Source organism: Haliotis cracherodii, unplaced genomic scaffold (assembly GCF_022045235.1).
Source record: "Haliotis cracherodii isolate W230 unplaced genomic scaffold, xgHalCrac1.p SCAF_11, whole genome shotgun sequence".
NCBI classification, from domain to species: Eukaryota; Metazoa; Mollusca; class Gastropoda; order Lepetellida; family Haliotidae; genus Haliotis; species Haliotis cracherodii.
The window spans coordinates 42,631,806-42,650,047 of record NW_027266266.1 but is presented as its reverse complement, the minus strand read 5'-3'; the positions used below and the strand labels follow the sequence as shown (position 1 = coordinate 42,650,047).

The 18,242-nt window shown below is 39.5% G+C and overlaps 1 protein-coding gene across 2 annotated transcripts in view; it reads right to left on the bottom strand.

The window, feature by feature from the left end:
* Nucleotides 1–18,242, bottom strand: part of LOC139456526 (microprocessor complex subunit DGCR8-like) — a 34,680-nt gene that overhangs the window by 9,985 nt on the left and 6,453 nt on the right. For both annotated transcript variants that reach the window (XM_071238295.1, XM_071238296.1), the window contains exons 5-14: nt 14,468–15,140; nt 13,956–14,063; nt 13,394–13,463; nt 11,681–11,741; nt 10,476–10,554; nt 3,944–4,045; nt 3,495–3,593; nt 1,711–1,790; nt 1,171–1,271; nt 428–527 (exon numbers count right to left, since the gene is read on the bottom strand). In XM_071238295.1, the coding sequence (XP_071094396.1) occupies nt 428–527; nt 1,171–1,271; nt 1,711–1,790; nt 3,495–3,593; nt 3,944–4,045; nt 10,476–10,554; nt 11,681–11,741; nt 13,394–13,463; nt 13,956–14,063; nt 14,468–15,140 (1,473 nt within the window). The remainder of the gene's footprint in view (nt 1–427; nt 528–1,170; nt 1,272–1,710; nt 1,791–3,494; nt 3,594–3,943; nt 4,046–10,475; nt 10,555–11,680; nt 11,742–13,393; nt 13,464–13,955; nt 14,064–14,467; nt 15,141–18,242) is intronic.

The window sequence follows — 18,242 nt, the reverse complement described above, 5'->3', positions numbered from 1 at the left end:
CCAGCATTCTCTTGCTTCTTTTGAGTCGTATATTAAAACACAAAGACTACCACATTTTTCATATGAACATCTTGAGTAAAATCTCCAGGATGAGTAATTGAGTTGGTCTCGACCCCACTTTGAACAGCATTCTAGTTATATCATGGCATGTCAGCATGATTTGGGAGGAAAGCCTGAAGTGATGCAGGTTTTATATGTTTTCCACTTTGGTTTATCACAAGCACGGTTATGGTGCTGACAAACCTAGAAACATAATCAGGGTGAACCAGGATTCAAACCCACAATCATAGGATTCTGATGTGTCAAAGGGATGCAACTCTGAATTGCAGGGCCTCAGGCAAGGGCCCCTATGCTCTGCCTGGCTGACTGAAGACTTAGCACACAAAGAGGGAAAGAAATGTATACTGTGAGATGTTGCTCCACTCACTGTAGCCGTGTGTTTGCCGACAGTCATGGTGAACTCGCTCTTCTGATGCTTAAGTTGCTTCATCTCCATCTCGCAGTGGGTCTCACCCAGTCCGTAGTTCCTGCAACATCAACCCAGTCTTACACTTGCAGGGACTTATCCAGACATGCTCAGAGGCCGTATTCAGCCCCAAGTCTGCAGCAAATGTCATAAAAAATTCCCAAAATCAAATTAAAGTTTCCCAAGTTATGTTAATTATAATGTATTAAACAAATAGCTAATTTGATGGCCTTGTAGAAATAACATGTTTTTCACTGATAACAGGACGAATAAATAGGAAGAGATTGTAATGCTTGGTTATTACTATTGCAGACTGGGAAGTGTGCTGTTGTATTCCTCATAAATAAATCTAAGGGCTCTTTCCTAATTTTTTTCAAATTTTGTAGCAGTGGCTTTGTTGCAGCCGTGCAAAATAAGGTGACAGATATAAAAACACTTGATGAGATGAACATGTTTAAAATAATAATTACCCTGCCTAGTGAGTGAGTGAGTGAGTGAGTGAGTGGGTGGGTGGGTGGGTGGGTGAGTGAGTGAGTGAGTGGGTGAGTGGGCGAGTGAGCAAGCGAGTGAGCGAGCGAGTTATGGTTTAAGCAAACTGTGAACAGTACTTGAGTTAGGGGGCAGTTTATCACTTTTCATATAAGTAAACCCTTGACACTGATGCTTAATTTCAAACACGGTTTATTCCAAATACACAGCCCTACCTTCTAAGGCATTCACAGAGTATCTGATATGGGCTAGGCTGTCCTGCTTTGTTCCCCAGTTCATAGATTCGAGGATCTTCAATCTTGATTTCATCAAAGAACTGAAACAGAGTTCCATCATGAGCATCACAACATTGCAACTAATCCTCATCAGTCATTCCTGTACACAGCAAAGGTGAGTCAGTGAGTGAGTTAAGATTTAACGTCAAATCGGCAGTATTTCAGCCATATCGTGACGAGAAGTACATTAAGAATACACATATTTATACGAAATAAAAACCTGTCAACAAAGAACAGTAAAATAACTAGATTTATCACAGATTATATCTAAAACTAGTAGTTAGCCATAAAAATATAACATCATACGAAACAATACACGATAAAAATGAGCTATAGATCGCCAGCCACTGAAGAGAGATCACCATGCTAGGGTCCATGGGGACAGTATCCGGCTGGGGTCCATGCAGGTAGCAAAAGCACAGCAAAGGGTTCCTGGGATTCTTCCCACCAGAGTACAAGGATGGGAACTGGGACACTTACCGACAGATCCTCGCCCTCCCCTTTCTGGTCATCTGTGACCTTGTTCATTTCCGGAATGAGAATGTTGAGGGTGTCTTTGGCTAGAACACAGAATGTCACAGGTACATGATAAGCATCACCAATGACAACATAAATCATTTGCTGCGGACTTGTGTCCCTTATTGAATTTGTGTTTGTTTGTTTGTTTGTTTGTTTTTTAACACCAAACTCAGTGATATTCCAGCTATTTTTCAGTAGTCTGTAAATAATCAAGTCTGGAACAGACAATCCAATGATTTTTTACAGCAAGCATGGGTGAGTGAGTGAGTGAGTGAAGTGTTATGCATCTTTTAGCAATATTCCAGCAATATCACAACAGCTGACATCAGAAAAAGGCTTAACACATTGTACCCATGGCGGGAATCGAACCCGGGTCTTCAGCGTGATGAGCGAACGCTTTAACAACTAGTGAGTGAGTGAGTTTGTGAGTTTGGTTTTACGCTGCTTTTAGCAATATTCCAGCAATATCATGGCGGGGGACACCAGAAATGGGCTTCACACATTGTACCCATGTCGGGATTCGAACCCAGGTCTTGGCGTGACAAGCGAAGGTTTGCTTGTCCCAAATTATTGACCCAAACTTTAAATGGTGCTTTTTATCACAGATCGATGTCTTACTGCCTGCACTTCTCATTTCAATGTTGATGAATTAGTTTTTGTATCTCCTGGGTTTCTCCCACCCTAAAATGAAGTCATCCCCTTCTCCGTTCAATAAGATTTACACTGACACACACCCTAAAACGTTACTAATTGTTAAAAAAAATGTTACTTATTAACTCAAATATCTTCTAAAAGTTGTCTGGCTATCCATATTGATCTTTCAGATCGAAAATTGTTTACTAAATATTGATCAATTATCCATAATATCGGAGAACCTACTTTCAGAAAATATACAAAAAGTTCAGAGACAAAACATCTTATTTCGCATCACTGGTGACATTTGAGGAAGAACGAAATCAGTTGCTTTCCATCTTTGGCAGTGGAGGAAAGTAAGTCTGCTTCGGTAACTTAAAAATTTATTTCATCACAATAGTTAATGTAAGATATAATCGACAACACAATTTTCATATCGATTATCATTAATGTTTCTTCCCATCGACGACAATTCTGATTATCGATCCTTTAAGCCAGACCTACTAAGAGCTGATGGAAAACACTGAGAACGGTTAACCCTCCCAGTCACCCTCTGTGATGCATCTTCCCGAGGCAAGAGAGTTAACTGACTATAAAAGTCCAGTTTCCACCCTTGGCGAACTAGGCTGGTATTATGGAGTTACATTTTGGCTGGGCTAACGAGTCTATGCATAGTTCAATCAAAATCGTGCATCAAAATCGAAATCCGGTTCGTAAACTGTTGCGAAGATTTCGGTCAATTGCAGTATTTGCAAAGAATGTGCACCCCCAACTTGTTGTCAACAGATGTTTTCCAAACCATTTCATGTTTTTAATAAAGGTGCCCGCGTGATTTGATGCACTTCGCGATGTAAGACTGTTTCATCACAACATAGATCTTGATTACCGATAAGATCGTCTTGACTGGGCACCACCGTTTTGTTTGAAAGAAATGCAAGTGATGGAATCTGATTGGTCCATAAGAGAGGCTTAGTAGGGGCACAACCACAACCACAGGTGGCGCTACGGTTGAGCCCAGGAATTCCTACCAAGTTCAGCAGGTGTAGAAACTGGACTTTTAAAGTCAGTTAACTCTCTTGCCTCGGGAAGATGTCTGTGATGAGATAACTTACCAGCTTCAAGTTTAGCGGCTTTCTTACTGGATGCATAGCCGACTCCATACTCCACATCATTTATCACAACTGTAGCACTGTAGGGAGTTAGGGCACTTTCTGCAAGCAAGAGGTTGAAAGTTGACCTTCAATGAGTGAGAGAGTGAGTTGGATTTAACGCCGCTTTTAACAGTATTCCTGTATATCGCGGGCATGTCAGCTTAATGTTGGAGGAAAGCCCATGGGATGCGGGTCTCAGATGTTTACCACTTCGGTGAAACCCAGGAGCACGGGTATGGTGCTGACAAACCTAGAAACATAATCAGGGCGAACCGGGATATGAGACCACAATCACAGGTTTCCACCTGTGCCCCCTGATTATATAGTGAGTGAGTGAGTTGGTTTAACACTGCTTTCAACACTGTATTTGTTATATCACAGCCTTATAGCCCCTCTGATTACAAACTTACCCATTTCTTTGAAAATATATCTTGGCTGGACTCGCATGGTGTGTTGAACATACTCGTGGAGGATACACACATATGACTTCCCTGAGGGATTGAGGAGAAACTCTGAAAAATAAAAGAAGTCAATGTCATACTGAGTAAGATAATAAAAATTATAGGAGTCCTTGAGGTTTGCTCCCAAAGTTCTTAATCTACTATCGCTGCCACCAGTCAAAACTCCCCACAGTGATAGATGACCACAACCATGCCTGGAGTTGAACTCACAACCAACTGATCATTATGTTTACAAGCAAGTGATGACAGTCGTGACGCCGAATACTCTTATGCCAGAATTATTTTCTTTGTTTGTCAATTTGAATTTCTATTTCATTCCAACTATCATGTAATTGATATAGCAAGAATGAAAGGGGGAAGTTAAGTGATTTTCCATTCGCCTGCAATCTCGAACCAATCTAATTAAACAGACAAAAAGGTAAATACATCTTGGAAATATGGTCAGTTGTAAACCTTTTCAAAAATTAACTATGATGGCATTCTCAAAGAAATGAACAAAAGTATAAACGTTACTACATTTGGGGTGAGAGGGCAAATTTCAAGATTCTTGTAATGGCCGCTCCCACATTGGTGGCAGCAATGTTACCAAGAGTGGAACGAAGGTGTCACGTGCTAGGAAGGAGCTTGCCGGAACACATCATCACAGTAACGTTTCCTTTACTAAATCAATTTTGGGCACACTTGCACTTGCACTCAAAGAGTTTCAGGCAAAGCAAGCAATAAGGTCACACTTTTTTAATTTTAACATTACATCTTCCATAATGAGTTTTGGCAAAATATATATACTGAAAACAAGTAACAAGTTGATAAAAGAAATTTAATATTCCACTCAAGGGACATAACTCCTTTGTCCAATTCACTCAGAAAGCAGAATGTTATTCCATTAACTAACATATGTACTGCTTACAGATGTATAGCTCGTCACAAACATATCAAAGAGCTATTGAAAGTCATAATGTTAATGGAAAATAAAACTTCAATACAAGACTTTATTACTTTCTGTTTTAGGCACAGCGTACCTTACTGAGGACACCTTAATTAAATATCAAGTTACCAAAAACTGTGCCACAACTATAGCCCAAGTGCGGGCTCATGTTTTGTTCTTTGGATTTTTGGCTACTCTTGCATTGTAGCAGGAGTTTTAAATACACTTACAAACCTCAAGTGATGGCATCCAAGTTGTAGCAGATCACTCAGGGTACATGGGGCTTTAAGTGTCCTGTGTTAAAACCTCACGAGGGACGCATAAAACCATGTGTCCCCAGAGTGATCCTGCTGCAATGAATTTATCTTATATTAGCAGTGTTAGAAATTGGCACTTGTCCTGTAGTCCTTGCCAAACTGCCCAATAGTTAAGGTATCAGAAGGACTAGTAGAAATTTGCCATTTTTCTTTGCTACATATTATTATAAGGACTAGTGGACTAAAAATGTTAGTTTCTACCGCTGATTAGGCTACCTAACTGCCCCTATCCCCGTAAAGACAACATGACAAAAGAGAGGAATTGATACAAATAATCTGTCACGGTTTGACAAAGACAAAATTAACCAAAACTCCACGAGTCTGTAACTTTATGAGGCCTATTTGGACATAAAGCATGATGTAAGGACTAAAAAACATGTACGTTACATCAGGGTCTTACAAATACCTCACAAACCATGCCAAATATTATATCTTCAATAACAACAAGTGCAAAATGGCCAAATAAATACTGAAATCAAGTTAGGAGTTGACTACAGAAATTGTGTATTCCACTCAAGGGACACAACTCCTTTGTCCGATTCACTCAGAAAGCAGAATATTATTCCACTAACTAAGATATATACTGTTTACAGATCTATTGTTCTTCACAAACATATCAAAGGGCTATTAAGTGATAACGTTAATGAAAAAAAAAAAACTTCAATAAAATATATTCTTATTTTGTGTTTCAGTCACAACACACCTTACTGAGGACACTTTAATCAAATATCAAGTTCTCCAAATACCCTGACCCCCCTACTGCCAATTCCTTGGCACATTTTTTCTTCTTTAGTATCAAATTTTGGCCAACTCCTGTATCGCTGCAGGAGTTTAAAATGCACATATGTATATACGGACGTAATAAGCCCCCCAGGGCGCTCTCAAAATTAGGAATAGGCAGGGTTAGAAACTAACAGTTTTTGTCCACTAGTCCTTATAATGATAACATAGCAAAACCCTTAAAAAAAGGCAAATTTCTACTAGTCCTTATGATACCTTTATCATTGGGCAGTTTGGCAAGGATTATAGGACTAGTGCCAATTTCTAATGCTGATAGGGGGCTGTTATTAGAACATTATTTTGGTGGGGAAAAAAACAGTTGAAAGATAAATTTTGCGGTTTGTGCTGACAGCCTGAAATGTTCATGTACGACAGATATATTTTTCCAGAAATAAATTGCCCAAAATTAAGCGTGCACATAACACACAAGTGTGTATTATACACGAATAAATAAGTCTTGTGTACATTGATCAGTTGCAAGGGGTTCTAATTGGGATTGTTCACTTGCCAATATATTATCAAATTTCGCCGTGGGCTTTATTGGAGCGGGGCGCTTATTACGTCGAATACGGTAAGCCTCTATAGATGGTATCCTATCATCTTTAAGGGGCCTTGCTTTTTAAGAATAACCTCTTAGAAGTGACTTTCTCCACAATATCCCTGTCACTGGGATAGTCTAGAGAAAGTCTTGGATCACCTAGAAAGGTAAAACTTGTAAAGTGGGTTTGACCATTGAGAGGCTGAAAATTCCACAGGTCCGAGACCAGACACATTTAATGTGGGACCTAGAGTATATTGGCCATTTGGTCGAATGACTCGAAATTATATCAAATCAATAACAAAACAGTCACTAGGGGTTTATAAGTATTTAGTAAGAGCAGACTTCCAAAGTATATGATCCGGCCGTTAGTCTGTCACCAATGAGAGAAGTGGGCGAGCGAGTATGGTCTTCGCCACTTTTAGCAATATTCTAGTCTGTCTTACAGACCCTGATACAAATATATATCGAATACATCCCATGCAAGTCTATAATGTTTGGCAAGTCTAGATCACTGCAGTATCAGGAAATGAAGAGAGTCACTGGGCTCCTTTTTATTATATTTTTATTCAGATAACTGAACAACTGTTTTTTATGTAAGATGTGTTCATTTCAGAGACTAGATGTTAGTCTAGCAATATTCCAGCAATATTACAATGGGCTTCACACATTGTACCAATGTAGGGAATAGAACCCTCGTCATCGGCATGATGAGCAAACACATTAACCACAAGGCTACCCATCCATACCATAATGTGGGGCAACAATGGTAGTAACATCTGTTGGAGGATTAGAATGGCCTATCTAAAAGTGTTCTTCAATGTCTATCACCCAAACTAAAACTGCAGCTTGACAAGGCAAAACTTGCATTAGGCTACCTAACCGCCCCTATCCCCGTCAAGACAACATGACTAAAACAAGAAATTGATACAAATAATCTCTGTAAAGGTTTGAAAAAGAGAATATCAACTAAAACTCCATGAGTCTATTACTCCATGAGTGAGTGAGTGAGTGAGTGAGTGAGGTTTTACGCCGCTTTTAGCAATATTCCAGCAATATCACGGCAGGGGACACCGCAAATGGGCTTCACACATTGTACTATTACTCCATGAGACCTACTTGTACATGAACATGATAAATAGACTAACAACATATATATGTTACAACTGGGTCTTATAAATACATCACAAATCATGCTTAGCATTAGAAATTTCCATAGCAACAAGTGCAAATTACTCATTTTGGCCAAACATATACTGAAATCAACTGACGAGTTGCAAGTTGATTTAATCTCATTAAAATCAGATCTAAGTTCTCGCTGTCGCTAAACAAAGATATAAGGACATTCCATTATGGGTCACGTTAGAACGACCTTTCGTGAACTTTGACCTATCACTGAAATGACTAACAAGAAGTCGACATCAGCCAGTTAGAAAGCAGCTTTCTCGAGCTTTACGGCACTCGTTTCAACCTGGCGCCTTCCATTTCAGACTATACTTAAAAGATATGTTGACACAGTTCTCGATTTAAATTTTGAAAACTGAACAAACGAACATTCCGGAATGTCTAATATATGGTTGAGATTGTGCAGCAGTGCTTCCCACGTACTGTGCAACGCCTCCTCCGTTCAAATGTTTATCCCATGGAAGCGAGAGATAGATGATAATTTTGACGGAATCAGTCGTACGGGCCATAACTGTCACTCGGAATATCACGTGTTGACATTTTCAATTGCATGATTAGAAAACACATTCCGACTGTCACTTTCATGATCTAGTATGCGACGCTTTGATTGGTCGGATGAAAGGTCGTTCTGACGTAACTAGTAATGGAATGCCCTCAGATCTTTGATCTGATTTTAATGAGATTGCAAGTTGATTAAAAACAAACGCATAGTCGACGAGGTCATCTATATCCCCCGCCATTTTAACACGTTACGGTCCCAAACCAGGTAACTGACCCAACATTTCTCTTAGGCCATGTCAAAATAGCTGCAATGGAAATTCTAAAATAAAAATTTATAAAATTCCTAAATAGCAAAAGGCACCAGTTCAGTATGTGCCTAGTAGACATGCAAAGTTTTGTAAGAAAGTATTTAACAGTTTTTGAGTTATGCTCCGGAAACGAACACCACCCTTATACTGTTATAGAACCTAAGTCCAACGTGTTGCCATGGAAACGTTAAAAATAAAAATTATAAAACTCCTATATAGCAAACGGCACCAGTTCAGTATGTGGCTGGTACACATGCAAAGTTTTGTAAGAAATATTTTAACGGTTTTTGAGTTACGCTCCAGAAACGAACAGCACCCTTATAGAACCTAAGTCCAACTTGTTGCCATGGAAACGTTAAAAATAAAAATTTATAAAATTCCTAAATAGCAAAAGACACCAGTTCAGCATGAGTCTGATAGACATGCAAAGTTTTGTAGAGAAATATTTAACGGTTTCTGAGTTATGCTCCGGAAATGATTTCGCGACGCACACACGCTAACACGCACACACGCACACACGCACACACGCACACACGCACGCACGCACGCACGCACGCACACAGGCACACACACACGCATGCACACACTCACACACGGACGGAACCCATTTCTATAACCCCCGCCAACTTCGTTGGGGCGGGGGATAAAAATAATTTCCACTCAAGGGACATAACTCCTTCCACCATTTCACGCAGAAAGCAGAAAATTATTCAGTTAACTAAAATATGCAAGGCTTACAGATGTATTTTTCTTCACAAACATATCAAAGAGCTATTGCTGGTCATAACATTAATGGAACATAAAACTTCAATACAAGATCTTATTATTTTATGTTTTAGGCACACCACACCTTACTGAGGATACCTTAATTAAACATCAAGTTCACCGAAATAACTCACCTACACTTATCGCCCAAGTGCGGGCTCATTTTTTGTTCTTTAGATTTTTGGCAACTCTTGAGTTATATCAGGAGTTTTAAAATCACTTTTAAAACATGATTTAGTTCTGGAGCCTTGATTCACAGAATGACCTGTTATAAGGGACTTTCTCAAAAATATCCCCCGTCCCTGTGTAGTCTAGGGGGTAAAACATGTTAAGTGAACCTGACACTCCACAGGTCCAAGACCAGACACACTTAATGTGGGACCAAGTAATGTAAAAGCCATTTGGTCTGACGGAACAATGCATATTAAACTTTGATGAAATGAATAACAAAACAGTCATTAGTTATTTATATTTTCATCTGACTTACAAAAAATAATCATTGAAAGATATTCATCGACCTTACAGTTTGATGACATCAGACTTACTTCCTGCACAAATAAAGCATGTGCTGATTGGTTGGTGTATACAGCATCCAATGAAATTACAAATATTAAGTTCTCTCGATTGTCCATATTGTTCATTTGGAAGAAGATCAATTCAATGAAAGTTGAACACAGAAATATATGACTGTCAAACTGACAGTTAGGCCGACACCATTTATAATTAGGCTGAGTCAAGGTGGCGGAGAAAAAAAGAAAGATTGAATCGAAAGCTTCTGTTACTCAGAAAAAAAAAAGAAGGAAAATACGATAAATAACAAACTCTGTGTATGATAACAAAATCTTTGAAATTTAAATCTTAAAACTTGGGGAATAAGATGAAAGGAGAGAGCATTTATAAGGATCGGTCCAGGACCAGAGACCTCTTGTTAGAAGTTTGCTAATGAACACATTCTACATAACACACATTACAATGCTACACTTTAGGAAATATGCAGAATGATGTAAAATCAAACAACAAATGTTATATATATTTCAGTGGGATCAAACTTGCAACCTTCGTCATTCGTCAACCACTTACCTTGAACTGGTTTCCCAACAGCTTGGGTATGGGTCTCCTGACTAAAACACAGAATATTCCCAGAATTCCCATCATTTCTTACCTTTCCTTTTGGTGGACTTGAAATCTCCGGGTTTCAGTTGGACGTTTAAGGAACAAGTGATGAGCTTTGTGTTGGGTGGCTGAAATAAAATACAGAGGTTCTAGAGTAATTTTCTTACAATTATTTTTGTTGTGTTAAAATAGTACATTGTCTGGTCTGCGAGATTCCATGTTTCTACTGTAGCTAATCACATGACACGGGACACGTTATCTGCCTAGAGACATCGCAACAAGTATATATACACAGCGTGACTTAGATCCTCCATCAGTAACCAGCTGGTAATCGGGGATGTACACTATGTATACTTATCAAGGCATCACCATGATCCATAGAACTGAAGGTTCATATCAGTAATTTTGCTAGAGACAAATGGCAACACCGTACATGACCCCAGATAAGCCAACCCCGTAGTCGGGGCATTACCTTGACCCTTGAAATATAAAGAACATGATATGACCAGGCAGTGAAAGGCAACGACACACCGCGAAGTCGGACTGCAAGACTATCAGAACTTGCAGATAAGAGAATATAAGATGAAAAATGTTGTAATTATATTGAAAAAGTCATTATAATTTCTTATAAAGATTTAACAAACCAGTCATCAACTCCCCTAATGTGGGAAGCTGTTTCTGTTCTCATAATCTCATAATGATTATTATGTTGCCATCCACAGCGAGATGCCATTTTGTGAATCGTGTGTATGGAAGAATGAACCTGTGAGAAAATGTACCCAGAATCTAATTTCTAGTCCTCAAAATTCGACTTATCTGCGGACATATACGGTAGGGCATTTTTATGACCCTATCCAGTATTAATAGGACATTCTTTTATCCAATTAACAAATTTTGAAAAATTAGCCAGGACATGTCAGCCAATGTCCTAAAAAATAAACCAATAAAAAACCCTGCATATGCGCATTTGATCACTTGACAATGACTTTGACAGAAGCAGTTTTATCCCTTAGCATGTCTTTTGTCACATGATCAGTGAACGGAGTGAAAAATCCAAAACTAATGCATGTCAACATGATCGATGTGAGGTCATAAGCTTATTGTGTTAAAACATTAAGCCTGATCCTTAAGATTGTATTTGAAATTAGGGACCCCCTAAAACACCAATGTTTTTAACCCTTCTACTTTTGCATTTAATTTGGAACACTGGTTTCAATCTAGAATCTGTACTTGAACTGATTTGACCATATTTACCAGTTCTGGACGGGATTGTTTCTTCATCTGAGTCATATGTCTACGTCTATCTCGCCAAGTTCTGAAAACATCAAGATTAGTGTGTCTTACAAGGAATGTTTAGCATATATTACTTCAGAAGGGATACTGATATACCGTATTCGACGTAATAAGCGCCCCACTCTAATAAGCGCCCACGGCGATATTTGCTAATATATTGGCAATTGAACAATCCCAATTAGCACCCCTTCCGATTGAGCAATGTACACAAGACTTATTTATTCGTGTATAATACGCACTCGTGTGTTATATGCACCCATAATTATAGGCAATTGAATTCTGGAAAAATTTATCTGTCGTATATAAACAGTCAGACCGTCAGCATAAACAACGAAATTTATCTTTCAACTCTGTTTTTCCACCAAAATAATATTCTAATAAGAGCCCCCTAATTCTAATTTTGAGAGCGCCTTGGGCGCTTATTACGTTGAATACGGTATATTTCATAATGTTACAAACTATGAACAACATCTAAAAGAAATAAGTACCAATACCTAGATCAAAGATGTATATACATCCATATACGTCTTTGCCTAGATCAACTGAGGATGAAATGTGCCCATTCCATGAAAATACAAATACAATAGAAGGAGAGAGTATCATAATGATTTCAGGCAGGGATTTATCTAGGATTCTTAAGTAAGTGCCCTTGGCAGGCAAGTTGGGGGAAAAAAGATAATCGCTATTTTGCTCCATTTTGGGCTTTTTAAAATTTCTTGTTTCCTTAAATTCAGAGGTGTTTTTTACCAATATATTCTCAGCATTGCATTCAATGCAGTAATCTACAACGAGGGCTGGCAAAAAGATTGATAATCAGAAATATCGCCGATGAGAAGAAATATTTATGATTATCGATATGAAAATTATGTCATTTATATCTTACATAAATTACTGTGATGAAATAATGTTTTAATTACCAAAGCAGACTTGTTACTGTCCATTACTGAAGACGGAAAGCAACTTTAATTAAATGTCCCTCGTAATCCATACATAAATGTGTCACCACTCACCAATGAAGTGAAAAATATTGTCTTCTCCCTGAGCTTTTTGCATTTTTGCTCAAAGTCCGATATTAAGCGATAACTGATGGATATTGAGTTCATGATTATCAAGCCAGCCATATCTACAACTAAGCATTCAAGCCTCTTCCTCTTCATCATGTTTATCGACCACAATATCAATGAAGTAAAAGTCTCTACAAGGTCAATACAGTAGTTAACGTACATTAACATGATTGGACAAGATCTCAATTCCAATTTGGGAATTTGGCTGACATTTGCTGCAGACTTGGTGCCAAATATAGGCCACTGAGCACCACTAGATAAACTAGATCTTAAACTGCTCCCTTAATGCATAGCCACTGATAAACAGCATTAGCAAGTGCTTAGTTCTATTTATCAAACATGTATAGTCCTTCTCACACTTCTTATGCCATGGTGATTGAGTGAGTGAGTATGGTTTTAGGCCGCTTTTAGCAATATTCCAGCAATATCACGGCGGGGGGACACCAGAAATGGGCTTCACACATTGTACCCATGTCGGGAATCGAACCCGGGTCTTCGGCGTGACGAGTGAATGCTTTAACCACTAGGCTACCCGACCGCCAGACTACAATCATAATGCAAGAAGTGCAAAGTTTTTTGTGATTAAAGAATTGACAGAAGAACATCTTACTTGTATTTTCTGACAGTAATTGTCCTAAATTCAAACAGTCTTGAGCAATATTCTCTAACTGCAGGTGGGTCTGAAATAAAAAGATTGAAAACATTATGGTGATGACATGATCAAGTGACAGAATGATGAGCTGAAATTCCAGACATGACTGATTAACAAGTGGTTGGTTGATTGGTTTGTTGTTTTACACCGCACTCAGCAATATTCCAGCTATATGTCTGTTAAGAATCGAGTTAGGACAAGACAATCCAGTGATTGATATCATGAGCATTGATCCCCTCAATTTGGATCGATGACATGCTTCAACCACCAAGTCAGCGAGCCCCACCACCCGATCCCAGTAGTCGCCTTTAACAACAAGCATTGTCGCCTTTTACGGTAAGCATGGGTTGCTGAAGACGGTTCCGGCTGTAAGGAGTGACTAGCAGAGAGTGTAACATTTATTTCTATACAGAAAGTTAGTAATCACTTATTCATCTTACGTTGCCCTCCAATACACTCTACAAAGTCTACAACACACTCCCTTTTTTTTTTATTCATCTACATTACACAACTTTGTTACCTAAAGAAGCTTGCTTTCTTCGTTCTTCAGCACTCTCAACCTTGACAGGATGTACTTCCACTCGTTGGTCTCCTTGAGTTGTCTCCCTTGATGTGCTATCTACAGCTCCTACAAGGGAAGAAGCAGTGATGTCTGCATGGTTCAGATAAGCTCTGATTGAGTTATCTCCCTTGGTATGCTATCTATAGCTCCTACAAGTAGACTAAAGGGACCTTTTTTGGTTTAGATGCAATACAGATCAGAAAACGAGTGTATGGAATAAATCCACAACAAACATAGCACACCTTTATTTTTTCCATTTGGAACTGCCCATGTATGTTTATTTTGGAGATACAGAAATCATACATGCTGCTCTGAATGCTCTGCTCTGTTTACTTGTACTGAGAAGCCTTGGCACTGTTTGACCTATAAGTAAGTTCCCTGACATTTCAGAGTAAAAGATCCAATTGATGATTATATTACATCTTAAGTAACAAACTATCCTCACCCAAGGGACTTAAGTAAAAACCTACCATTTTCAAAATCTCTTCCTCCACCGGTGTTACTTCCTGCTATGCCGTTCTCTATTATAGATGCCCCTTCCAGAGTGACCTTGGCATTGACTGACTCAGATTCAACAGACACTTCCGCTGGTTTGGCACTTGTAGTGGCACAGGATATATTTTCATTTTCGGCACAATCCATTTCAGTTTCATCCAAACTGACATTCACACTAGATTGCACCGGTTTAAATGGGCAGGTTTCCGACTGGCTTGTAACCAACTGATTTTTGCCACCAACAGCACCCACCTTGGAAGAATCCGACATGGCATTTGTAACAAGTATAGAACTGGATTTCTCTTCATCAGGATTCTCAGTTGACGTCTTGTCTGGATCTTCATCTTGACTAGCGCCAGTCTTGGATATATTCCGGACACTACCAAATGCCAGAGCAGAAGACGTTTCCTGGCCGCTTGAGTTTGTCTCCATAATGCCTGCTGTCTTCTGCGCAAGATCCGCACAATTTATTGTATTCCCTGCCTCAACCTCATTTTGATTCTCAGTATTTTTATCAGAAACTTCGTTTCCTTTGACTGTTGTTTGTTCAGGCTCTTCAGGAATGGAATTGGCATCATTTGTGTTCTCCTTCTCTATTTCTCGTTTGTATTGTAAGCATGGAATGGCACTTAGAGGAATGTCGTGTTTCTGAGGACAAAAACGGGTATCAACTGATCAAGCAGGGGCAGATTATATCTGACTACTGACAGATCAACACCCACAGTATATAAAGAATTCCCCTTTGTCAAGCACCTGCAGTAAAACCTCAAAATTCAGCCCGGTGAAACCAGTAAGTTCCAAATTCCGGTTGGCGATACCAGACAGGTATAAATTCAGGTTGGTGGTACCAGACAGGTGTAAATTGAGGCTGGTGGTACCACACAGGTGTAAATTCAGGTTAGTGGTACCAGACAGGTATAAATTCAGGCTGGTGGTACCAGACAGGTGTAAATTTAGGCTGGTGGTACCAGACAGGTGTAAATTCAGGCTGATGGTACCAGACAGGTGTAAATTCAGGTTAGTGGTACCAGACAGGTATAAATTCAGGCTGGTGGTACCAGACAGGTGTAAATTGAGGCTGGTGGTACCAGACAGGTGTAAATTCAGGCTGATGGTACCAGACAGGTGTAAATTCAGGTTGGTGGTACCACACAGGTGTAAATTCAGGTTGGTGGTACCAGACAGGTGTAAATTCAGGTTGGTGGTACCGGACAGGTGTAAATTGAGGCTGGTGGTACCACACAGGTGTAAATTCAGGTTGGTGGTACCACACAAGTGTAAATTCAGGTTGGTGGTACCAGACATGTGTAAATGCAGGCTGGTGGTACCACACAGGTGTAAATTCAGGTTGGTGGTACCAGACAGGTGTAAATTCAGGCTGGTGGTACCACACAGGTGTAAATTCAGGTTGGTGGTACCAGACAGGTGTAAATTCAGGCTGGTGGTACCAGACAGGTGTAAATTCAGGCTGGTGGTACCAGACAGGTGTAAATGCAGGCTGGTGGTACCAGACAGGTTTTAATTCAGCCTGGTGGTACCAGACAGGTGTAAATTCAGGCTGGTGGTACCACACAGGTGTAAATTCAGGCGGGTGGTACCAGACAGGTGTAAATTCAGCCTGGTGGTACCAGACTGGTGTAAATTCAGGCTGGTGGTACCAGACAGGTTTTAATTCAGCCTGGTGGTACCAGACAGGTGTAAATTCAGCCTGGTGGTAAAAACAATATGGTTAAAAGCGAACATAAATCTGTTCACTATTTAGTGAGAGCTCTGTGTATGTTTGTTTGTTTGTTTGTGTGTGTGTGTGTGTGTGTGTGTGTGTGTGTGTGTGTGTGTGTGTGTGTGTGTGTGTGTGTGTGTGTGTGTGTGTGTGTGTGTGTGTGTGTGCGCCAGGGGTCCGGAAAATTTAAAATCCCAATCGGACATTTGCATTTAGGCCACGCCCCCTTCAAATAGCGTATTTCAGTACGACTTTTCACACACATTACAAGTTCACGTATTCATAATATGATGAATTATGAATTGTTTCAATTTAACCAATTGTTTAATTCACCGGACAATTAATAACAAATAATATCATTTTAGATTTACATGGAAAACATACGTTTGTTTCTGTTATAATAACGATCTGTTAACGTAGTGAACGGTCTAATTAATATTCATGAGTTATATTCATGAGTCTGCTCAAGTGTACGCGTTGTAACATTTGGATCGAGACTATTATCCCATATTTGGTTATCACGTGACCTCACGGGGAAAGTTTTTTTTAAACTAAAGATTTTTTTAAAAACAAGACAGATAATTTAATCACAAATACTAAAATATCGTTGATAGCAATAGTTATTTGAATACTTTTTTCATCTGTACTTAATTATTGACCATAAAAAAATTGGATATCGATCGTCCGAGAAAGCAAAATGGCGGTCAATCAAGATTCAATATACGACTAGATACTGAAAACAATAAAATCTGCAAATCCTCATTGTATGTCAACCAAGTGAAAGTCGTTAGCCACGACTTACAAAATGATCGTCCAGACTTTGAGGGTTTGGCAGTTCGCTCGACTGATCTGCATCGGTCGACTGGCTGTCGTCACGCTTTCGCTTCTTGTCTGAGGTTTCGTATCGTAGCATTGTGAGGACAATGAGGTACATCGATGATGCAAGGTATTAATGTACAGTTGTAAACACCTTTCACTCAAATTAACAAGATGTTCTCAGTAATTAATCCTCGATTAATCAGTGTCAACTCAGTTTATTGCCTATTACAGTGATTGACCGATTGGACTATCATGTAGGTACGATGTATTTACAGCAATCAAAACAAACAAAGCTTGTCTGTGTAGTTAATCTTCATTGTGTTGCAACTGCAGACAGAAACTGCTCAGTCCTAACTGTTGATCATGTCCGGTCAAAATTTAAGAATGTCCGGACAATACTTTTTAAAATGTCCGGTAAGCAATATTTTAAAACGGACATTTGAGATTCCCAATCGGACATGTCCGGCGCATATGACGGTTTCCGGACCCCTGGTGTGCGCATGCATGTGTCCAGACTAATGTCAATTTATAGAGCTAGCCCACTGAGATACCATGGTACATTGTAACATGAATATTTGTTTGTTTCTTTGTTGTTTAATGCCGCACTCAGCAATTTTCCAGGCATATGACGGAGGTCTGTAATTAATCAAGTCTGGATCAGACAATCCAGTGATTGACATCATGAACATTGATAAACGCAATTGGGAACGATGACATGAACCAACAAAGTCAGGAAGCATAGTCACCTTTTATGGCAAGCATGGATTGCTGAAGACCTATTTTACCCCGGATCTTCACGGGTCTGTAACATGAATACCCCACTCAGAGTATACTGACTCCAAGCCAAGCAATCCTTGTTTTAGCCCCTTATTGCCGAGAACCAGGCAGGGTAACTACAAGTGCCATTTTTCAACATCGAACCCCAGACCCTCCGCAATCCTTGTTTTAGCCCCTTAATGCCGAGAACCAGGCAGGGTAACTACAAGTGCCATTTTTCAACATCGAACCCCAGACCCTCCGCACTCTGGGCGGACACTCTACCACTAGACCACGGAGGCGGTCGCCAAATTAGTGAACATTATTAATAAAAAAACAAAGGGAGCTGCACTTGAACTCCAAACCATTGTCAATACTTCACAGTCCTGTATGCCCAAATGTCCATCACCCGTGAATATATGAGACTGCTGAGACCTGTTGCAGTGACCCACGTC